Source organism: Protopterus annectens, chromosome 9.part0, assembly GCF_019279795.1.
Source record: "Protopterus annectens isolate FY-2018-M chromosome 9.part0, PAN1.0, whole genome shotgun sequence".
NCBI classification, from domain to species: Eukaryota; Metazoa; Chordata; order Ceratodontiformes; family Protopteridae; genus Protopterus; species Protopterus annectens.
The window spans coordinates 1,766,239,758-1,766,264,599 of NC_056743.1; the positions used below are offsets into that span (position 1 = coordinate 1,766,239,758).

General features: G+C 46.2%; 1 protein-coding gene across 4 annotated transcripts in view; it reads left to right on the plus strand.

Moving 5' to 3' along the window:
• The window catches only part of PRKCSH (protein kinase C substrate 80K-H), a 1,389,498-nt gene that overhangs the window by 586,632 nt on the left and 778,024 nt on the right, over positions 1-24,842 (plus strand). For all 4 annotated transcript variants that reach the window (XM_044084622.1, XM_044084620.1, XM_044084623.1 and 1 more), the window contains exon 9: positions 14,610-14,688. In XM_044084622.1, coding sequence (XP_043940557.1) covers positions 14,610-14,688 — 79 coding nt within the window. The remainder of the gene's footprint in view (positions 1-14,609; positions 14,689-24,842) is intronic.

Below are 24,842 nucleotides of genomic sequence, written 5' to 3' on the forward strand. Positions count from 1 at the left end.
GGCTGGTCCGGTCTCCGGTTCTCCGGTGCTCAGTGAGGCTCCGACGCAACCCCTGACTACTGCAGATCTGGAACCCGAGACCGCTTCGGAACTTTTAGTGGAATGTACCAGGCCGACGCAACCTTTTTGTTCAGGCCCTACCGACGACATTGCTGATAAAGATGTCGGTGCTGCAGAAACATCATCGGTTTCTGAAGGCGTTTTCAGACCGACACTCACCATTAAAGTGTTTCCTAAGACGAAGACTCCTATTAAATCTAAAAGGACTGCACTTCAGTCCCCTGTTCAAGGCCCAATGCCTAAGAAACAGATGCTCAAAATGGCTGAAGATTTGATTTCTTTAATCAGGGGTTCCCAGCCTCCTCCTGACAAAAGGCCTAGACAAGAGGAAGATTATGCATCCTCTGAACAAGTGTCCATTTTTTCAGCCTCCTCTGAAGACCAAGATTACTCTTTCTCCCCTTATGAAGATTCTGATGCTGAGGATTCCATTCCCTCAGCTTCTCCTCCTGAAGACTACTCCTTTGGGGAAACTTTACACACTATGAGGGAACATTTCCACTGGGAAGGTCAGGACTACTCTGACTCGAAGAAAAGGCTCAGAGAGTTTCTTTTACTCCCCCAGCACAGACCACTTGCCATCCCACCCGTGTTAGACATTGTGGATGATGTTTACTTGGAATCCAGTTTGAACCCAGACTCTCTACCTCCTGCTCTGGCCAAGCCTGACAGATACTATAGAGTGCCTGATTCCCACAAATTTCTATACAAAAGTCCTGTTGCTGACCCAGAGACAATCTCCCAAGGTCCCAAAGGGGCTAAGGCTTCTATGGCTAAAAATCCTGTACCCTCTGAAAGGGATTCCAGAGCGCTAGACAGGTTGGGGAAAAAGGTTTACACCTCAGCCACTCTAGCTATGAGGGCACTAAATTGCCAATTCCACATGCTTAAGTAGCAGCAATTTCTAATCTCTCAGTTAAAGCAAAGAATCACCACTCTCCCTCAACAGTCTGAATTGAAAGACATGCAGGATCTGTTGCATGCAACTGAACAGGTGGGTAAACACACCTTGCAATGTGGGTTTGATTCTCTGGAGGCCTCCTGCGGAGCAGTTGTCACTGGATCTGTTATACGTAGGCATGCTTGGTTAAAGGAACAAACTCTGCCTGATCATGTTAAAGCAAAACTTCTAGATGCTCCCTTACAGCAGGATGTTCTTTTTGGAGTTAAAGCAGAAGAAGTCTTAAAGAAAATGGAGGATAAGGCAAAATCTATGCAGACAGTCAAAGATTTCCTACAGGTACAGCCCCCTCGCTTCAGCAGAAACTGGCCAACAAAAAATTGGTCCTTTCCAGCTACTGACAGACCACAGAGGGGTAAATACAGACGCCCAAGAGGCAGAGGACAACCACAAGCCCAGTACAAACCTCGCCAATGGGGCACTACAACACAGAAGGGAGGAGAAGACAGGTCCCAATCTACCAGAAGGCAAACTCAATGACTTGCACCTCATCCGCCCAAGCAACGCTCTCTTGACAGCCTCCTTGGGAGGAAAACTCGCACTTTTTTCAGACAACTGGCACATTATCACAAAGGACAAATGGGTCCTAGACATAATTTTACGAGGATACAGATTCCATTTTCACACCTTGCCAATGAAAAGAGGAATGCCAAACCTGCCACAAAATCAATGGGCAGAGGCACAAAAGCAAATTACAGCTCTCATGGACATGAAAGCCATTCAACTGGTACCTACTCGAGAGCAAGGTCAAGGATTTTACTCAAGACTCTTTCTAATGCCCAGAAAGGACAATGCCTGGAGACCAATTCTGGACCTTTCAATTTTAAACACATTCTTACAAGTACCCAAATTCAAGATGCTAACACTACAGCAGCTTCTTCCCATGTTGGGCAAGGAGGCATGGCTAGTAACGTTGGACCTCAAGGAGGCATACCTGCATGTCCCTATCAGACAAAGTTGCAGAAGATGCCTCCATTTCATTGCAGGTTAAACCCATTACCATTTCTCTGCACTGCCCTTTGGCTTATCTACTGCACCCAGAGTCTTCACAAAATGCCTGGCACCAGTAATTGCATACTGCAGACAGAGGAATTCAAATATACCCATACCTGGACGACTGCCTCATCCAAGCAGAAAGCAAGGACATTCTCTTACATCATCTGGCTTTTGTAAAACATCTACTAAACTGCCTGGGGTACACAGTAAACGAAAAGAAGTCAAAACTAGTACCCTCACAAAATTACATTCCTGGGTGCCAGCTTGAATACAACGGCCCAGAAGGCTTATCTGACGCCAGACAAGCAACTACAGCTGACTCAATATTTCAAAACAATGGCAGCAAAGACCCAATTAACTGCAAGAAAAATTCTGCAGGCTTTGGGCTTCATGGCATCTTGCATGCTACTAATACCATTTGCAAAGCTGCATATGAGGAAATTACAGTGGTACCTAAAAAGCGTATGGTCTCAACACAGCCACAGCTTGGACACAATGATATCTCTCATTCCCTGCCTACAACAGGAATTTCTATGGTGGTCATAGGCATGTCCCCTCAACAAGGGTCAGCTGTTCACCTTGCCCCCAGCCAGGCAGACTATCGCAACAGATGCATCAGACTAGACCTGGGGGGCACACATGGCAGGACAGTGCGTTCAAGGCAAATGGACTGCAGATCAAAGGAATCTGCACATCAATCAAAAAGAAATACTAGCTGTACAGAAAGCTCTGACAGCCTTCAAGAATCTATTGCATCCAGGGCAACTTACAATAAAGACGGACAACACCACAGTAATGTGGTACATAAACAAACAGGAGGGTACTCACTCCTACCCTCTATGCAGGCAAGCAATGATCTTATGGAACACAGCTCTGGCTTACCAAGTTCAGTTAAAAGCTCAATTCCTGCCAGGAAAGAAGAACACATTGGCAGATGACCTCAGCAGAAACATCATGGATCCCCACGAGTGGAAACTAGATCAACAAGTATTTACAATGATAACTCAAAAATGGGGCCTTCCAGACATAGACCTGTTTGCCAGTCCTCAAAACTATCAAATAACAACATGTTTTACAAGGACACTTCACCATCAAGCTTGGAAAGTAGACGCACTCTCTTTCAGTTAGAAAAACCTGACATCATATGCCTTCCCTCCATTGCCTCTCCTTACAAAGGTGCTTCTGAAAGTCAAAAAGGAGAGACAACGACTGATTCTCATAGCCCCAGACTGGCCACGCCAGCACTGGTACCCACTATTGAGAAATATGGCCCACGGCCCACCTTGGATTTTACCACAAATTACCCATTTGCTCACACAACAAAACAATCAGATTCTTCACAGCCAACTCAAAACCTTAAATCTGGCTGCATGGAAAATCACCTAAGCATCCAGCCAGCTCCTCTTTCCCAAGCAGTTATGGATGTTATTCTGGAAGCTAGGAGGCCAAGCACCAGGAAGGCTTATTCGGACAAATGGAAAAGGTTTTGTGCCTGGAACCAAGCTAAAGGCCAAGACGCATTTCAGCCTCACATTCTACAGTACTTAACTGAGATGTTGCACAAAGGGCTTCCTCAATTAAAATCCATGCTTCAGCTATTTCAGCCCACTACAACACGGATCCACCCTTATTTTCGCATCCACTTCTAAGGCAGTTCCTCAGAGGGGCAAAAAACATTAGACCCCCCAGGAGAGCACCTACACCAACATGGGACCTCAATTTTGTTCTGGAAAAACTAACGCTACCTCCCTTTGAACCAGCTTTTTCTGCAGATCTTCAGTTCCTATCATGAAAGACTGCACTGCTGCTAGCAATAACTTCAGCTAGAAGAGTCTGAGCTGCAGGCGCTAATGGCAGTGGAACCTTTCCTCATTTTTCATCAAGACAGAGTTTCTCTATGAACTAATCCTTCCTTTATGCCTAAGGTGGTTTCCAGTGTGGCTTTAAATCAAACCATCCACTTACCCACCTTCTTCCCAAATCCACAGAACAAAGGTGAGAGACTCCTGCATTCCTTGGACATTCACAGGCAACTTCGTTACTACTTGGACAAAACTAAGGCTTTCAGAAAATCTGACCAGCTCTTTGTATCCTATGCTACAGCTTCACAAGGGTAGGCTATTTCAAAACAAACCATTTCCAAATGGGTAGGACATTGCATACGTTTCTGCTATACCCATCATGGAAAACCAGTTCCTGCTACCATTAGGCCCCACTCTACCAGGGCAACAGCAACATCTACAGCTTTTCTCAGGGGGGTTCCAACCAAGGAGATTTTGGAAGCTGCAACTTGGAGTTCAGTACACACTTTTACCAAACACTATCACTTACCACTTTACTCTAAGACTAGGGCAGGCTTCGCCACTGCAGTTCTACAGGGCCTGATAGCCTCCTCCAACCCTCTATGATTCCTCCACTCATCCTTAGCTTTGGGTCTACCCAAGTGTGATGACTGCAGCAGGGTAACACGATGAACATAGTACAGTTTTGTACCTACCATAAATGTAGATGTTAGAGTGTTCACCCTGCTGCAGTCCAGGTTACCCTCCCTCCATCCCCTCTGAACTATCTGGCTAAAATCTCTACACTACCTTCCTGATGTATTTGCTTATAGCTGGAGGGATTTGGTGTTTGTGCAAAATTTACTCAATTTGGTACTAATTACTGACCACCTTTTTGGGGGCACCTGACATCTGGGGCAAGAAAAACTGAAGAAAATGGCATCAGTTGTAATGTATATACCCTTGGCGCACTGACGTCAGGGAAAAGGTGACAGCAACCGACGCCGGACCAATACTTTGGAATTCCGGCCGACTGCGGGACCGCCTGATGACAGAATAACCCAAGTGTGATGACTGCAGCAGGGTGTACACTCTACCACCTACATTTATGGTAGGTACAAAACTGTACTTTGCTTGAATAACACGATGTGCCAGCATCCATTTTCTGAAGGATATAAGCTCCAAAAAAGAAATCTACATGATTATTTAGTGACTTCAGTCATTAGTAGTTTCCCAAAAAACACAGATTTTATGAGGAACAGACCAAAAATTTGAAGCAGTAATCTGGGCGTCCTGCATAATTTAGACAGTTGACATGTATGAAAAGTAAGTGTAAATGTGACGGACTGTGTTTCTACCTTTCTTGAGAGCGCTCACCAAATTTCTTACTGCTTTGAAAGCTAGGAAACACTTAAGCAATTTTTTTTCTTTTTCCCTTTGTAGCTAGTAGTACATGGAGCAGATAAAGCTCCATGCACTACAAAGAATTATGAATTTTGCCTCCCTTTGCTTCAGGGCTTCTTTCTGAATCGTTGCTTTTATATGACATTTGTGCAGCTCCCAAGAGGTTTAATTTTTTTATAGTTCAGGATTTATTTCTAACCTTTTCACACTGCAGACGTTGGATTGCTCACTGTATCTGTTGATTTCTGTGAAGGTTATTTACAATAGGTTCTTATAACCTTTCGTCTGTATCTCTGGATGGGCTTTCCACCTACCAGAGCAGGAAGAATTTCTTTAAATACTGGCAAGTGTTTAATTTTCTTAATTGTGTTCTTCACATGTGCTTGCTTAATGTATGGGGGGGGGTTAACTAAGGGAATATGGAGGCTGAGTGCATCCTCGTAGCCAGGGATATGGTGGCATGATGTACACATACTCCGTGTGGGAAGTGGACATTTCAAGAACATTAATTGTGAATACTAAACTGGAAATCCAGGTTTTGCAATTCAGAGAGCCTTCTCAAAGGCAAAAAATTGATGTACCTAAACTTAGTGGTGGTATTACGACTTTAGTTAGTCTGTGGATGTTCTGATGAAAAATATGATTTGGCCCTTGCTATCTCTCTTTAATTACATAGGTGCATCATTCAAAAGGTCTTTATCGTAGCCTCTCATTTGAAACTCTTGTCTTAACATATCCAACTGCTGGTTACATAATGCTGCATCTGTAGTCCGTCTATTCACTCTTGTATATTGGCTTTTAGCTATCCCTTTAAAAGCATGATCAGGATGCATACTGCAACTATGGAGAAATCTGCTAGTCTGAACTTCCTTCCTATAGATATTCGTTGATGTCAGCCCATCTTTAATGTTTCTGTATAACAAACTGAGCACTTATTGGGCGATGAGATTGTGTGCTGTATTTAAAAAGTCTGTATATGAACTATGTTTTATATGCATTGAAGAAGGGATTATTCCTGAAAGCTCTGGTATTTGTATTAAAATAAATGAGTTTTTTATTTCTGATGTAGAGATTCGTTTTTTATTGACGAGAGAAAAGGAGCCATGAAGAAGCACAGGGAGTATGGAGCAGTCATATTTCTTCTTGCAGTATAAAGCTTATAAGCTAGAGAGAGAGTCTCTTAAATTTAATTAGTTTTGCAGAAGATGTAGTAAGAATAGATTTGCAAAGATGTGTAATAGGGAAGACATGTTCTGCCTATATGTAACAAAGTCCTTCTCCTCTAGGGCAAAGTCTCCAAAGACATTTTGCATTTTGTTGAAAAAGATTAAAATTACATTTGTTGGTAACTTTTGAAATGAAAACTGTTGCTACATTGAAGTCTGGGAATGCGCTAGAAACAGTGAGATCAAGAGTAAGTCTGATTTGTGGTAAAAGAATTGTAACAATAAACTGGGAATGTGTGTGTGCATGTGTGTCAGCACTTGTCTGTGTGCATGTATAAAATAAATATGTATATAGTGCATGGAGCAGTGTGATTACTCTCCAGTATTCAGAAAAAGGCAAACCAGTTGAGCGCCAGTGGCACATGACATGACCTTAACAATTGATCTGAAGTAGGATATTCATTTGTCTGCAACCTGTGGGTTATGGATCCGATATCGGATCCGAACCGGCATGGTTTTCCAGCTATGGATCCAAGCTCTCAGCTCCTCCCCTCACCCATAATGCCCTGCTCTACCCTCATGACCTCAGATCTTGTTTGCCGGGCTGGTAACTGGATGTGGGTACATAGCTCTCAGCTAAGTAAACTCTTTTCTTGTTGAAAAATAGAAAATTTCTTGTTTCTTTAACAAAATTTGTGTGAAAGTATTAGGTTTCCTTTATTATAGACTATTTTGAGTTTATTTTAAGTTAAAGTAAATATTTTTATTCCCTCCCTCGCTAGTTAGAGTTGTGTGTAGGCCTGTGTGTTTTTGTTGTTTGTTACTTTCTGTAACTTTAGGTAACTTTAGGTATTATAGATTATGGCTGACCAGCCTAAATCTATATTTTCTAGTGTGGCCATAAGCTCTCACGGCTGATGGCCACACTGGGGTTGAACACCTCACATCTGGTTGTTCCATTTGTGCAGGGTTCAACCCCAGGGCACTGAGGAAGGTCAAGCTGGTCTTGGGTCTTTTACCGCTGGACTCGGCTCCGGCCTCCTTCGGGACCCTGCGGCTGCAGTTGTTCCCCTGTGGCACCCCTCCTGCTCCTGGGACTCAAACTCCTGCTTCTGGAGAGAGGGATGCAGCTAAAAGGACCGGAGGGAGAAGCACCACAAGCGGGCCGAGACCTCTGTTTCGGCCCGCCAGCCAAGCGGCTTCTCCCGGCTCCGGTCTCCTCCTTCCGGTCCCCTGTGTGCTTCTCACGGGTCCTGAGGAGGAGGAGACCCGATCTGTCGAGGCTATCGAGGAGGCACTCCAGGCCTACCTCGGTAGCCTCTTCGAATCTACCCATAGCCTTTCTGATGCTGATCTGGACGGATGATGATAAGGTTCATCCAGGCCCAGATGCAGATGAGCTCAACACCCTTTTAAGCCTATTGCTCCTTCTCCGACCCGCTATCCGGGTTGAGCAACTGGAGCCGAGCAGCTTCGGGCGGGAAGGTCGGGCCGATAGTACTTGGTACCGGACCGACCCTGCCCTCGGACCCGATCTCGGAGCCTGGATCCGAGCGGATCCGGGGATCAGTGCTCCTTCGCCGTCTGTGGGCGCACTGTCGCCGGATCCGAGTGCTTCGCGCCGATCCACTCTTCGGATCCGAGGGGCGGATCCTTTGGTCGAGGTCGGCTCCCTTTGATGCAGTGGAGAGGGCTCTGTTGAGCGTCTCCGACCCCGCACTTGCTCGCTCCCTCTGCACTGGGCCAGGCTTCCACCATCCGGCCCCTGGGACAGCCCGTGGCTCCCATGGAGCAAATTGCTGCTTGCGGACTCCTCTGACAGCCCCCAGAGGAGGCTCCTCGCAAGCATACCGGCAAAAGGAGGCACATTGACTCCCGAGTCTCTCACTGAAGACACGGACTTGGAGGAAGGAAGGCTCCCCACGGTCACCCCGAGGATGTCTCCTTCGAGACATCATGGAAATGCTCCGTAGGGGGTGGTCTGCCCCAAGTCTTCCTCGGGAGTCCGTGTTCTTGGAGGCATTCAAACGGGCCTACCTCTTGGGTGTCCCCTGCTGACCCCTGGTGGACCTTATTACCACCAGGGCGTGGAAGGAACCGGACACCGTGGAGCCAATTCCCAAAGACCGATAGGATCCTTAGTCCGCCCTCCGACAGGACCCATTCCTGTAGATGCCATGTTGAAGAGGAACTGGCTCAGGAGAGTCCTCAGTCCACCCACCGAGCAAGGAGTCTCGATGATGGACCGCTTGGGGAAGCGGATGTTCAGTTCGGCGACCTTCGGTAAGGCGCTGAACTGGCACATGTTATTCGGATGCAGCGAGATCTTATTAAGGAATACGCTGCATCCCCTGAGTCCATTTCGAGGAGGACAGAGTTCTGCACTCCACCAAAATGGCCACTCTTAGGTCAGTCACAAATACTTCTGCTACTCTCCCATGCAACGGAGGGCGCCCAAAACTCGGGGACAGGACTGGTCACTGGGCGTCAGGCCTGGCTCCGTCACTGCGATTTCTGAGCCCTTCAAGGCGCCCCTTTGATGGTTCTGCTCTGTTTGGCAAAACCGTTGAGTCATGACGTTGACCCAGAGCGAAGGAAGACGCTGTCTGCCATCGGAATCCGCTTCTCTGCACCCCAGAGGCCCTATTCTAGGAACCAAAAGGGTCAGAAGAAGATGTGGTTCAGTCCCAGCCTGCTCCGGACAACCAGTCCTTCCGTGGCAGAGGAGGACAGGGAGGCGCCACCCTAGAGGCAGAGGGGCTCCCAGAAACTTGGTCCAGGGAACCTTTCTCTGAACGGGCAGCGCAGCAACCCTGAGGGTTGCCCGACTGCTCTACTCTGGAGGCAGTCGGGGCGTTCTGGGCACCTAGCGGCATGGGAGTCCATAACATCGGACCGCTGGGTTCTCCAAATCATATCCAGGGGATATCGCATTCCTTTCCTTCACCTTCCAAAGTTGAAGTCCCTCCCAGACGTTCCACCCGGTCAACGGAGGCCGCTTTGGCAGAAATTGGCCATCTGCTAAAGAAAAGAGCCATCCAGCCCGTTCCCCAGACCAGATCGGATCAGGGTTCTACTCCAGATTCTTTTAGTGCCAAAAAGACGGGGAACTAAGACCAATCCTAGACCTCTCTCTCTTGAATCTGGCAGTCCCCAAAGAAAAATTCAATGGTCACTCTGCAATCTATTCTCCCCTTCTGGGAGAAAATCACTGGATGTGCTCGATAGATCTCAAGGACATCCTGATGGACAGGCGCCCAGGAGGTTTCTCCGCTTCCGGCTGGGAGCCAGTCACTACCAGTTCGGGTCCTTCCCTTTGGTCTCACCACAGCCCCCAGGGTGTTTACCAAAGTACTAGCAGTGGTAGCGGCCCACCTGAGGCTTCAGGGGGTGCAGGTTTTTCCCTACCTGGACGACTGGCTCCTTACCGCCCCAACAAGGCATCTACTTCTCTTGGCGCGAGACTCCTTTCTCCATCTTGCTCCATTTCTGGGCATCACAATAAATACAAAAAAGTCCAACCTGGCGCCCACACAGCTCTTAGATTTCATAGGGGCCAGACTAGACACAAGGAGTTTACGAGCCTTCCTCACTGCGGACAGAGTTCTAAATCTGCAGCTCCAGGTGCGGGCCAGGTGCGGGCCATTCTCCATTCAAGTGGTGTCCCACAGGGCTCAGTCCTGGGCCCACTCTTGTTTGGCATCTACTTTTCCGAAGTACAAGCAAACACAGGAGGGTTATGGCTGACAAAGTTTGCAGATGACTGCAAACTGGGCGCCATAGTAGAAAACACATCTGACACAGATATCCTTCAGAAGGGTCTCACAGAAACGGATAACTGGTGCCAGAGCCACGGCCTAAAGTTAAATGCCAAAAAATGCATAGTCATACCCTTCGGAAAAACAAGGTTACCTAGCTACCAAATAGGTGGCAATCCACTGAGCACAGAAGAAGTTATCAGGGACCTGGGGACCCAGGTTGATAGTAGTCTGTCATTGACACCCATGTAGCTAAAGTAGTTAGGAAGACCTTCTACATTGCCCACCTTATCATGAAGGGATTCTCATCTAGATCAAGGGAGGTCATAGTCTCCTTTACTCATCACTCATCAGACCAATGATTGAGTACAATGCCCCATTCGAATGTATCTGACCCGACACTTGCAGCAGCTGGAGGCCACAAAGTTCCTCACCAAAAGGATAAAGGGTCTCAAAATCTGTCCTATGCTGCCCGACTGAAAGAACTCCAGCTCTATTCAGTCGCCGCTGCTCAGAGGTGACCTTTGCCTAACATACAAGGCCATGTCAAACCCAGATTTGATGAATATGCTTCACCTCAAAAATCTAGATCCATCAGAGCCACAAGGCGGGAGACTTAAACCTTGACACGGCTATTAATAGGACGTGCTGGAGGGATAGATTCATCACCCAAAGACTCCCTATGCTGTGGAACAAAATCCCGGTACATGTGAGGCAGAGCACCTCGCTGGCCTTGTTCAAGAGAAATCTTGACCAATGGATGGGAGATCGCAGATATACCCCAGGGATTACCTCAGTGTCACTGCTCGACAGAGGCACAGAAAAATAATGGGTATAGTTCCCCATACTAAAGGGGTGGCCTAAGCCACAAAACGATGGGCTAGGCTTGTAAATGCCCTCGGGCAGATAGCCTAGTATGAACCTATGAACCTATGAACCTATGAAGTTCTGTTCCAGCGGAGTTGGTCCTGAGGGCTCTAGGGTCCATGGCTTCGGCTATAGCACTTCTTCCTCTTGCCAGGCTCAATATGCGCATTCTACAGTGGACGCTCTTAGTACAGTGGTCATACCTTGCTCTCCCCATGCATCATCCCATAGCGATCAGCAAGGCTTGCAAGCGGTCCCTCTTGTGGTGGCTCCACTCCCCGGATCTCCACGAGGGTCGCCCATTTTGTGCTTCTCCCCCTCTCGCCACGGTGACCACGGACGCCTCCCGCCTCGGGTGGGGGCACTTGGGCCGGACAGTCCAAGGCACGTGGAACGATTCAGAGACCTTACTGCATATCAATGTTCTAGAGATGAGAGCAGTGCTCTTAGCGTTGCTAGCACTTCAGGACTTTCTTCCTTGGGAACAATTGCGATTCAATCGACAATATGTCTGTTGTCTGGTACATCAACAAGCAAGGGGAACAAGGTCTTACCCTCTTTGTCGAGAGGCCATGAGAGTTTGGGAATGGGCAATCTCCACCAATCTTTCTCATAGCAACGCACATTCCGGTCGGTCCAACATCCTAGCGGACAAGCTCAGTCGCACCATTCTGACCCCTTACAGTGGTCTCTCAATTGTCAAGTAGCGGACGCATATTCGCGGTGGGGAACCCTTCATGCGATCTTTTTGCTTCTCCCTCAAACACCAAGTGCGACAGTTTTTTCTCTAATACCTCCTCCGGAGGTACCCCAAGCTCTGGTGCATGCTTGGCCACCCGGTCTTCTGTATGCCTATCCACCCTTGCCTCTGATGCTGCAAGTTCTTCAGAAAGCCTCTCGGGTGGGTTGCAGAATGATTCTCATTGCTCCATTCTGGCCTCGACAGATCTGGTTCCCTTCCTAAGGTCTCACTCGGTGAATCCTCCTTGGATTCTAGATCCCATTCGGATCTGATATCCCATCCATCCTGCATTCCTCCTCCGAACCTGGACAACCTGAAGCTGACCGCGCTGCTCCAGTTCCACTCTTGATAAGGACTCGGTATTTCTTCACGGTAAAGGCTATTTTGGTGGCGGCTCATAAACCATCCACTAGAAAGGTTTACAAGCAAATGGAAACTTTCTCTGTGTGGGCGGGCGGCAAGGCCTAAATCCTTCACGGTTCCTCTCCCTGTAGTGCTTGATTTTCTAACCTCTCTTTAATGATGGTGCCAGCAGTTCCACAGTCAAAGTTCAACTGGCGGCAATTTCTCACTATCACATTGGTCAAGAGTCTAATCCTCTTATGTCAGCCAAATTGTGGAAAACATTTCTTAAAGGTACTTTCCTTCTCAGGCCCCCTATAAAGCAAGCAGTTCCTCCTTGGGATCTTTCTTTGGTCCTACAGGCCTTGACCGCTCCCCTTCGAGCCCTTGACTCTGTGGATCTCAAATTCTTGTCCTACAAGACAGCCTTTTGGTAGCCATTACATCAGCCAAGAGAGTTTCTGAACTTCAAGCTTTATCAGCTAAACCTCCTTACTTGGTATTTCATCCGGACCGTGTCTCCCTCAGGACCAACCCGTCCTTCCTTCCTAAAATCGCTTCTGAAGCAAACATCAATCAATCCATTAACCTCCTGTTTTCTTCCTAAGTATGAAAACAAAGGTGAATATAAGCTACACTCACTAGATGTTCACAGGCAACTTAGATTTTATCTCAACAGGACAGCTGGTCATAGGCAATCCGACCAGCTGTTTATTTCCTTTGCAAAATTCAATTTGGGCAAGCCAATTTCTAAAGTTTCTCTGTCCCGCTGGATTTCACAGTGCATTTTATTGGCTTATCAAGCGTCAGGAAGGCCCGCGGGAGTGTTCATGCCCATTCAACCCGGTCAGTTTCTACCTCGGCAGCCTTCAAGGCTAGGATTCCTCTAGATGATATTTGTGCAGCAGCCACGTGGGCTTCATCTCATACATTTATTTCTCACTATAAGTTGGATCTTTCATCTAGAGGTAGAGCATCCTTTGGCTCAGCGGTGCTCGGAATATCCTTCCATGATGGCGCCCAAGATTCAGGTAGCTGGGGACTCTGTCCCACAGGTTGCAGACAAATGAATATCCTACTTCAGATTTAGAAGTTATGTACTCACCATAACGTTCCATCTGAGTAGGTGTATTCATTTGTCTGCAACTCATCCCTCCTATCCCCCTGGCCTTTCAGTTTCCTGCATATTCCTTGTTACCCTTTTGAGGGTATTGTTGCTTTGGCAAACTCGATCTGAGGTCATGAGGGTAGAGCAGGGCATTATGGGTGAGGGGAGGAGCTGAGAGCTTGGATCCATAGCTGGAAAACCATGCCGGTTCGGATCCGATATCGGATCCATAACCCACAGGTTGCAGACAAATGAATACACCTACTCAGATGGAACGTTATGGTGAGTACATAACTTCTAATTACCCCCTGCTAAAGTTAAGATTGGATATAGAGCCACTGTCCAGCAAATTACAGCAGCAGAGCAAAAGATTTGTTTTCTACCTGCTGTCTATACTGATGACATGTCTCCAACTTCCTCAAACAAATGTAGTTGCTTGAATAACAGGATGTGCCAGCATCCATTTTCTATAGGATATGAACACCGAAAATGAAATCTACATGATTATTTAGTGACTTCAGTCATTAGTAGTTTCCCGAAAAACACAGATTTTATGAGGAACAGACCAAAAATTTGAAGCGGTAATCTGGATGTCCTGCATAATTTAGACGGTTGACATGTATGAAAAGTAAGTGTAAATGTAACGGACTGTGTTTCTACCTTTCTTGAGAGAGCGCACCAAATTTCTTACTGCTTTGAAAGCTAGGAAACTCTTAAGCAATTTTTTTTTTCTTTTTCCCTTTGTAGCTAGTAGTACATGGAGCAGATAAAGCTCCATTCACTACAAAGAATTATGAGTTTTGCCTCCCTTTGCTTCAGGGCTTCTTTCTGAATCGTTGCTTTTATATGACGTATTTGTGCAGCTCCCAAGAGGTTTAATTTTTTTATAGTTCAGGATTTTTTTCTAACCTTTTCACACTGCAGACGTTGGATTGCTCACTGTATCTGTTGATTTCTGTGAAGGTTATTTACAATAGGTTCTTATAACCTTTTGTCTGTATCTCTGGATGGGCTTTCCACCTACCAGAGCAGGAAGAATTTCTTTAAATACTGGCAAGTGTTTAATTTTCTTAATTGTGTTCTTCACATGTGCTTGCTTAATGTATGGGGGGGGGTAACTAAGGGAATATGGAGGCTGAGTGCATCCTCTTAGCCAGGGATATGGTGGCATGATGTACACATACTCCGTGTGGGACGTGGACATTTCAAGAACATTAATTGTGAATACTAAACTGGAAATCCAGGTTTTGCATTTCAGAGAGCCTTCTCAAAGGCAAAAAATGGTTTTGAAATAGCCTTACAAATTGAGTTTGTTTTGTATTTATGTAATTTTTTTTAAAGATAACCTTTTCTGTATTGATTTAGTACATGTAAGATCAGAAAGTAATTTAATTCAGCATTTTAAAATGCATCTCTTTCTTTAGTGTTTCCATAGGTGAGCTACAGAGTCACACAGAGCTAGATTCTGATGGAGATGGAGTATTATCCGAGGCTGAGGCACAGGTAGGAGACAGTTTCCATTTTTATTTTTCATCTGTTTCTTCCTCATTGCCCACACAACATGACATACTCCTTTCACTAGAGACCCACTGTTCATGCTACAATCAGAATCTTTTCCCGTTTAGCCCTAACACCTCAGAACCCTGATGGCTAGTGTGTATGGTGTTAAAATGAAACAGTAGTACTTGGCTGGTGAACACATGCATGTACAGACTCTGGCTATAGCACCAGAGCATTGTTTTAGCAGTGGGAACTCACTCCTTGTCCCAACTCCCTGATGCTCTTAACCTAACTTCTGTGAGCCCCTGTCAGGTGATGCCCCCTTTCTGATGCTGGTGAACCACTACCACTCTCCCTCCAGGATTGGAATGGAAAGGATTTAGTTGCACCACTTCTACCACCTCCCATATTGGTTTCTCTTACTTGTTGCTGAGTTCTTGAACCCAAGTCATCTAGGTTGTAGTCAAATCTTTATTCCATTACTGTCATAGTCAACCAACTTTCTTCCAGTTTTGTACAAGTACAAACTGTATTGTCTTTCCTGCTCAGCCTGTGGATAATGCATGAAGGTGATCTGCATTTTGAAAACAGACTGCTTGTATTTGGACTGCTGTGAATTTGTTGATAAAAGTGTTGCTGCCTTAGAATTGAGAAATGGTACCAAGTCTGTTGCAGAACCCTGAGATGTTCTTCTGTTCACTTGCTGCAGTATTCATAGCCTGAGGGATCTCCCCCCAGAAGGCAACCTGACATTGGCCAGTATGCAAAAGTCTTATACTACTCAAGGATACACAGTACATCGCAAATAGGCTGCAGTAGGACGTAGGTAGGCCATAAAAGCAACGTGTGCAAATACCATCCTCAGAACTTTGTTGCCCTCAGTCAGAACACCATTCTGACTGTTCGTCTGATCATTTCAGTGATTGCGACTTCACCCTTTTTCAATTAAGTGCCCAGCTGGGGAAAATTTTCTCTTTACCTACTGTTTTGGTTACGTCATCCAAGAAGGGAAAGTGCTAGTGTGGAAGACAAATTCCACGTAAAGGCAATCATCTTTTGCTTTGGGCCTAGCCATGGTCAAAAATCCTGTAGCATTTGCCAGATCTTCCTACCAAGACCATTAGAAGCAAGCTCTCTCTTCTTGCTTTCTGTTTAGAGAACCAATGGCTTAAGTTGTTCGCTAAGGGTATGGAAGGTAGCTTGGGGTCCGATGCTAAGCCAGTAAAGCATAAGGACAAGAAACCTAGGCCTGCGGCTTCTGTTGCACCTCTGCCATCCGATGCATCTCCCAAGATGTTCATCGTGTTTCACTGTTGCAGTCATAACTGTAGGGTGCTCCTGCCGGCAGGCAGCCCGAGGTCGGCCAGAATCCCAAAGTCTGGGTCCGGCGTTGGCTGTACAAGCCAGTACCCTGACGTCAGTACGCTCTGGTACATAGCCCTCAGCCGACGCCATCTTCTCCAGTCTTTCTTGCCGTGCGATGGAAAGCAGCTCGCAAGTCGTTGGTTGGCGATTTTCGATCAGCGTTTTTTGGTTGTTGTCGGTCCGAAGTTCTTACTTCTCTTCTCAAAGCTAAGTACCCCGTTGGGGAATCTTTTTTTTGTTCCTCCGATGTCAGAAAAAGTTAATTGTATTACGTGTGGGAAACAAATACCTCATAAAGATTTCCACTCTTACTGTCTATCTTGCTTAGGCCCTGACTACGACGTTTCTTGTTGTCGGTTCTGTGCCAGGTTTAATTCTCGTACTATCAAACGCAGGTACGACTGGGCTCTGAATTATTTTGGCAGACGCTTCAATTACAGAATGTCGTCGGACACTTCCGGAATTCAAAAGAAGCGCAAAGATAAGGACAGGCCTCCGAGGTCCAAACAGGACTCGTTGCAGCTGGAGCCGGCGTCCGGTTCGGATGTTGTCAGTGAGGCGCTTTTGCAGCCCCTGTCGTCCGCCACTTCTGAACCGATGGCCGATACGGACTCCCATGGGGAGCCATCAAGGCCTTCTGTTTTATCTGCTGCAGGACCTTCGGACGTCGCTCCCTCGGATGGGTCCGGAACCGCTGTGCAGGTACCGGCTTCTGAGGGGGTATTCAGGCCTACTCACATCACTATTTCAAAGGCAAAGGCAAAGTCAAAGACTCCTGTTAAGTCTAAAGCTCCTGCTCAAGCTACTTCTGAATCTACTCCCAGGACACAGAAGCAATTGTTAAGGATGGCTGAAGATTTGCTTTCTATGATTAGGGGTTCTCACCCCCCCCCCTGAGAAAAGGCCTAGACAGGATGTTCCTATGGATTCCTCTGACCAGGCTTCTATATCTTCTGTCTCTTCCTCTGATCAGGAATATTCTTTTCCTCCTTATGAGGATTCGGATGCTGAGGACTCCTTGCCCTCTGCCTCTCCGCCTGAAGATTTTTCTTTTGGGGAAACCTTACATGAGATGAGGGAACATTTTCATTGGGAAGGTCAGGATTATTCTGCTTCCAAGAAGAGGCTTAGAGAATTTCTTCTTCTTCCTCAACATAGGCCTTTGGCTATCCCTCCTGTTCTTGACATTGTGGATGATGCTTTTTCCGAGGCTAATTTGAATCCTGATTCCATGCCTCCTGCTCCCTCTAAGCCTGATAGGTTTTATAGGGTTCCTGAGTCTCATTTGTTCTTATTTAAGAATCCTTCTGCAGATCCTGAAACTATTTCTCAGGGTTCTAAGGCTGCTAAAGTTGCTACTTCTAAGAATCCTATTCCCTCTGAGAAGGATTCTCGTGCCTTAGACAGGTGGGACAAAAAGGTATATACTTCTGCTACCCTTTCTGTTAGGGCTTTAAATTGCCAATTTCATATGTTTAAGTATCAGCAATTTCTTTTGTCTGTTTTAAAGCAAAAGCTTGCTTCCCTTCCTGCATGTGCAGAAGATAAGGAATTACAGGATGTATTGCATGCAACTGAACAACTGAACAAACCTAGCTTGCATTGTGGTTTTTATGCTTTGGATGCTTCTTGCAGGACCGCAGCCTCTGGTACTGTTATCAGGAGACATGCTTGGCTTCGTGAGCAAACCTGAACAGGTTAAGGCTAAATTATTAGATGCCCCTGTTCAGCACGATGTTCTTTTTGGATCTAAGGCTGAGGAGGTTATTAAAAAGATGGAAGAAAAGGCAAAATCTATGCAAACTGTGAAAGATTTCTTGCAAGTTCAGCCTCCTAGATTTTCCAGGAATTGGCCCTCCAAAAACTGGTCCTTTCCCACGTCTGACAGGCCTCAAAGGGGAAGATATAGACGCTCCAGAGGTCGTGGCCAAGCTCAGGCCTCCTACAGATCGAGACAATGGACTGCTTCTTCACCTAGAAGGGGAGAAGACAGATCCCAATCTCAAAGAAAGCAAACTCAATGACACTCTCGGTTGGGCTACAGGACCTCTTTACCTGGATGCCCCTCTCGCAGGAAAACTTTCTCTTTTACAGAAATTGGACTCATATTACCCAGGACAAATGGGTATTGGACGTGATTTTAAAAGGTTACAAATTCCACTTTCATACCTTACCAAGAGCTTTCGGTTGGCCAGATCTGCCAAAACATCAATGGTCAGAGGCCTTAAATCAAGTGGATGCTCTTCTGGCCATGAGAGCCATAGAGCCTGTTCCACTCTCAGAGATGGGAAAAGGGTTTTATTCAAGACTGTTTCTGGTTCCAAGAAAACAAAGCTCATCGAGACCTATTCTGGACCTTTCTGTGTTAAACACCTTTTTGGAAATTCCAAAATTCAAGATGCTTACTCTGCAGCAGCTAATTCCAATGCTCTCTCAGGATGCCTGGATGGTGACATTGGACCTAAAGGAAGCTTATTTATTACACATTCCCATCAGGCAGGAATGCAGGAAATTCCTCAGGTTCAAGGCAGGTTCGAGACACTATCAATTCTCTGTACTGCCCTTTGGTTTATCTACTGCGCCCAGAGTCTTTACCAAGTGCCTGGCACCAGTAGTGGCTTATTGCAGACTCCAGGGGATTCAGATTTACCCTTATTTGGATGACTGCCTTATTCAGGCAGACAGCAAGGATCTTTTACTTCAACATCTGGATTTTGTTCAACATCTTCTCCTCCTATTGGGATTTTCTGTGAACACAAAAAAGTCACATCTGATCCCTTCTCAACAAATGGTATTCCTGTGAGCCCTCTTAAATACAACCTTACAAAGGGCCTTCCTCACTACAGAAAAACAAATACAGCTGGCTTCAATTTTCAAGACTTTGGCAACTCTACCTCAGCTCACTGCAAGGAAATTCCTGCAGGCACTGGGCTACATGGCTTCCTGCATTCTGTTGATTCCAAATGCAAGGCTTCATATGAGAAAGCTTCATTGGTATCTGAAAAGTGTATGGTCGCAGCATTACCACGATCTGGACACTCTGATTCCTCTGATCCCCTGCCTCCAAAAGGAGTTCCTTTGGTGGTCCAGGGTGTGTGCTTTAAACGAAGGAAAGCCTTTCCGTCTTCCTCAACCTTCTCAAATCATAACCACGGACGCCTCGGATTATGCTTGGGGAGCACATTTTCTAGGCAATTGCCAGCAGGGAACCTGGACAAAGGATCATCTTCACTTGCATATCAATCTGAAGGAAATGTTGGCAGTTCAAAATGCTCTTCTAGCCTTCAAGAACCTTTTGCATCCAGGGCCTCTTTTGATTTGCACAGACAACACCACAGTCATGTGGTACATAAACAAGCAGGGGGGTTCTCATTCGTACCCCCTTTGCAGACTAGATATGGCTTTATGGGACACAGCTCTAACTCTGAATCTACATCTCCAGGCCCAATTCATACCAGGAGAACAGAATCTCTTGGCAGACAGCCTGAGCAGGAACATTGTAGATCCTCATGAATGGATGCTAGACACCGACTTATTCAACAGGATTACTGCAGTTTGGGGATGCCCCCAGATAGATCTGTTTGCATCCCATCTCAATCATTAGCTGCCTCACTTTTGCACCGGGTCATTCCACAGAACAGCTTGGAAAGTGGATGCCCTGTCCTTCAGCTGGAAAAACCTTTCGGGTTATGCCTTCCCTCCTCTTCCTCAACTTCCTTGGGTATTACTAAAGATAAAACAGGACAAGCCCAAGTTCCTCATCTTGATTGCTCCAAATTGGCCTCGTCAGTTTTGGTATCCAACTTTAAAGCACCTGTTCTTGGAGCCTCCTTGGATTCTCCCTCTGAACCCTTCTCTTCTGTCCCAGCATCAGGGTCAGTTGCTACATTCCAATCTCAAGACCCTTTGCCTGGCAGCTTGGCTCTTCAAAGGAATTTGATTTCTTCTAGTCTTCCCAAACAAGTTTTGGATGTTCTTTTGGAAGCTAGACGGCCTAGCACTAGGAAATCCTATGCCTCTAAATGGAAGAGATTTTGCATTTGGATGCAGGGTCGAGGTTTGGACCCTTTGGTACCTGATCTCTCTTCTATTTTGCTTTACCTTTCGGATCTTTTGTCTAATGGACTTTCCTTTTCTTCCATTAAGATTCATGCTTCTGCTATTTCTGCTCATTCCAATACTGATCCCCCTGTTTTTTCTCATCCTTTGATGAGATAATTCTTGAGAGGGGCTAAGAATTTAAGGCCTCCCAGGACACCTCCTGTTCCTGCTTGGGATCTTAATTATGTTTTAGAAAAACTTACTTTGCCTCCTTTTGAGCCTGCTGCATCTTCAGATATTAAGTTTTTATCTTGGAAGACAGTTCTTTTGTTAGCTTTGACTTCTGCCAGAAGGGTCTCAGAGTTGCAAGCTCTCATGGCTGTGGAACCATACCTTATTTTCCACCAGGACAGAGTATCCTTGAGGACCAATCCTACTTTCATGCCTAAGGTGATTTCGAAAGTGGCTTTAAATCAAACAATTCACCTTCCTACCTTCTTTCCTAATCCTCAGAATAAAGGGGAAAGGATTTTGCATTCCTTGGACGTGCACAGACAGTTACGATTTTATTTGGACAAGACTAAAGAGTTCAGAAAATCTAACCAATTGTTTGTTTCTTTTGCCTCCAGTTCTCTTGGAAAGGCTATTTCCAAACAAACTATTTCCAAATGGATTTCTTATGGAATAAGATTTTGTTACACTCATCATGGGAAACAGTTTCCAGGTACTGTGAGAAGTCATTCTACTAGAGCAGCTGCTACTTCTACAGCTTTTCTCAGGGAGTTCCTACCAAGGATATCTTGGAAGCTGCCACTTGGAGTTCTGTGCATACTTTTTCCAAGCACTACAATCTCCCTTTGTATTCTAAGACCAGGGCAGGCTTTGCCTCTGCTGTTTTGCAGGGTCTTCTTGCTGCCCCTTCTTCTGTCTAAACCTCCTCCCTTTTTTCACTGCTTTGGGATTCCACCCTACAGTTATGACTGCAACAGTGAAACACGATGAACATAGTACAGTTGTGTACACCTACCATAAATGTAGATGTTAGAGTGTCTTCACTGTTGCAGTCGGTGTTTCCCTCCCTTCTATCCCCTCTTTTTCTTTCCTTTGTGGTGTATTTGTGTTTCCTTGTTGGATTCATTTTTTTTGATTTATTGGGGGACTTCTGACATCTAGGGCAAGAAAGGCTGGAGAAGATGGCGTCTGCTGAGGGCTATGTACCAGAGCGTACTGACGTCAGGGTACTGGCTTGTACAGCCGACGCCGGACCCAGACTTTGGGATTCTGGCCGACCTCGGGCTGCCTGCCGGCAGGAGCACCCTACAGTTATGACTGCAACAGTGAAGACACTCTAACATCTGCATTTATGGTAGGTGTACACAACTGTACTTTGTTGTTCAACCCGGAGGCACATCCAACGTCTGGCACAGATTCACAGGCTGAGCCCAGTTCTGAGGCTACTTTGACTTTGGCCACGAGCACGTCTGTGGAGGTAGAACAGACATCCGTTCAGGATGTCATGAGGTAACTTAGGCTCTTTATTACAGAGGGCCATGGGGGGGTAACACAAACTCTAGTGAGAGAAGAAATTGAGTCAAACACTTTTTTGAATGCAGGGCTTCGTCTGGTCCTCTAACATTGCATGAAATTTTTCTCCTGCCAAGAAAAAACTAAAATTCAAGCATTTGTCTCCTGCTAAAGAGGCCTGAACAGATTGGCAGGCCTTTTCCCAAAGCTTGTTTCAGGATTTCATGACACCCAAGCCACATTTTTCTCTGCCTGGTCCTATTCCTGCTCCCCTTCCTTCTCAGAAAAGGATTAGGGACGATGATTCCTTTGATTCTTTTTCTGAAGAGGAATCCTTGGATTACTGAACACAAATTCCCTCTCCTCAGGAATGTTTCCCCTGCAGAGGAGTCTGTCGGTGCTGATTCCCCTATGGAAAATATTTCATTTGGTGAATCTCTTCTGAAAATGGGAGAACACTTTTAAGTGGAACACACCCCAAATTTCTGATATCCAAAAAAGATACCATCAACTTCTACAATTTGATCTCCCTAACCCTTCTGTAGTTCCACTACTGCATCCTGCATTTCCCAAACCCCAGACTCACAGGCCCCATCTCCCAAGAAAACTGCCCGCTTCTACAAGGTCCCTGAGGATTGTAAGTTACTCTGTGTCTTACTGCAGACCCTGCAGTCATTTATGTATCTACGTATAAACCATCTAGGTTGCTTCCTTCTACAACCCTTTTCCCATCAGACAAAGAGAGTAGAACGCTTGAGAGACTGGGGGAAAAAAGGCCTGTACTTCAGCCGCCTTGGCTTTCAGGGCCATCAATTATCAGACACATATGCCCAAGTACTCCTTAGTGCTTTTGTCTCAGGCATCAAGCCCCATTTCAGATCTTCCAGATTCTAAAGAAAAAAACCTTGGCCCTCTGTATTTTGGAAGCTTCCTCTCAAGTGGCAAGACACCCCATTCAGTGCGGCTCTTATGCTGTGGAGGCTTGTGCCTGGGCAGCTGCTACTGGTTCAGTTCTCAGAATATTTTTCTGGCTTAGGTTACAGCCCATCCAGGGTAAACTTCAAATCTAAATTAATAGATGCACCATTAGATAATTCAGTCTTATTTGGTCAGGCAGCAGCTTTTCCCTCTAAGTCCCTACAGGAAAAAAAAAAAAAAAACTAAAGAACTCAAGGAGTTAAAACACATCTTGGTTTCTCCTGTGCCCAGGTCTCATAGAAATTTCCAATCTAAACTTGTCTTAATCCACAGCTGCACTCAGCATTCCTCCAGTAAGACATTCATAGAATACATGAGACAACGGAAGCCTAGGGGTTCTCAAGACGGTCCTTTCCTGACAAAGCAAGGAGGTCTGTGACTATCCTGCAGGTGTCTCTTTCCCTTCACCTTTCAAATGCTCACAGGGACTGGGAAAGCATCACACAGGACACCTAGGTTCTTTCCATAATCAAAAAAGGATACTTCATGATGTCCTTCAAGGATGCATCTGCAGTCATAACATATGGGTTGTCCTGCCTCAGGCAGCCCTTCGGTCGGCCGGATTCCAAAGTCTGGGTCTGGCCTCGGCTGATGTCGCACCTTCCCCGACGTCAGAGCGTCTGGGGTATAAAAGCATCAGCCGACGCCATTTTCCTCAGTCTTTCTTGCCGCGCGGTGCCTGAAGCAGAAGCTGTTCGCAAGTGCCGGTCGGTCAGATCCAGTGATTTCAGCTACCGAAGACTTCGAAAAAGCTAAGTACCCCGTTGGGGACTCTTTCTTGCCTCAGCCAATGTCAGATAAAGTAAATAATTGTTTAACTTGTGGGAAACAAATACCTCATAAGGATTTCCATTCCTACTGCCTTCCTTGCTTAGGCCCAGACCACGACGTATCGTCCTGTTCAGCCTGTGCTTCCTTCAACCGACGAACTCTTAGACGTCGGTCGGAGTTTGCAGAGGAATTTTTTGGGGCTAGTTTTGCATATAAAATGCCGTCGGAGACTCCGATATCACATTTGGTGAAAAACCGAAAGGACAAGGACCGACACTCGCGGCCCGCGGTTTCGGCTGAAACCACGGTAAAGCCTACTGCGAGTGAGTCCTCGGAGATTCCTTCATCCGAATCCACTCAACCGACCACCGCGGCCCGGGAGGCCCCGGCTGAGTCTGCTACCGAGCTACCTACCGAAACCAGTGTCCAGGATATGTCCGACACCATTCCTTTGGACATATCTACTCCTGCACGTGGGGCAGCTAGGCCCCCTGATTCCATGTCCATTAAGGCCTTCTCCAGGGCTAAAGCTGCTAAACTTTCTATGGCTTTGCCTCCCAAGACGATCTCCCAGAGGCCTTCCTCTAGTACTCAGATCCTCAGCCTTGCAGAGGACCTTATTTCTTTAATTAGAGGTTCACAACCTCACCCGGACAGGGCCTCTCACCCTCCACCAGACAAAAGGCCCAGGACTGAGCCTTCTGACCCACACTCTTCAGATGAGTCCACGGATGGTTCTGAGTTGTCAGACCACCAGGAGGAGGCTTATTCGCCCTATGAGGATTCTGATGCTGAAGAATCTATCCCTTCGGCTTCCCCTCCTGAAGAGTTTTCCTTTGGTGAGACTTTACACTCCATGATAGAGCATTTTCAATGGCAAGGTCAGGAATTCTCTGATTCTAGAAAAAGATTAAGGACCTTTTTACATTTACCTCAGCATACGCCTTTAGCTGCACCTCCTGTTTTGAATGTAATTGATGATGTGTACAATGATGTCAGTACAGCCCCTGATACTCTCCCCCCCTGCCCCTGCCAAACCTGATAGATACTACAGGGTCCCGGATTCTCATTTCCATCTGTATAAAGCCCATTCTGCAGACCCAGAAACTATTACTCTGGGCCCCAAAGGGGTTGCGGCTGCCACTGCCAAAAATCCTCTACCTTCTGAAAGAGAGTCTAGAGCTTTAGAGAGATGGGGAAAGAAGGTATATACTTCTGCAACTCTTTCCGTCAGGGCACTAAATTGTCAATTTCATATGATACAGTACCAAGAGTATTTGTTAGATGAACTGAACAAGAAGCTTTCTTCTCCTGAGCCCCTTGACCGTAAATCCCTTCAGGATTTGGTACACAACTCACAGCAGGTTAGTATTCATTTCTTAAAGTGTGGTTATGATGCATTGGAGGCTTCATTTAGGTCAGCTATGACTGGGGCAGTTATTCGTAGGCATGCCTGGCTGAAGGAACAACCTTTGCCA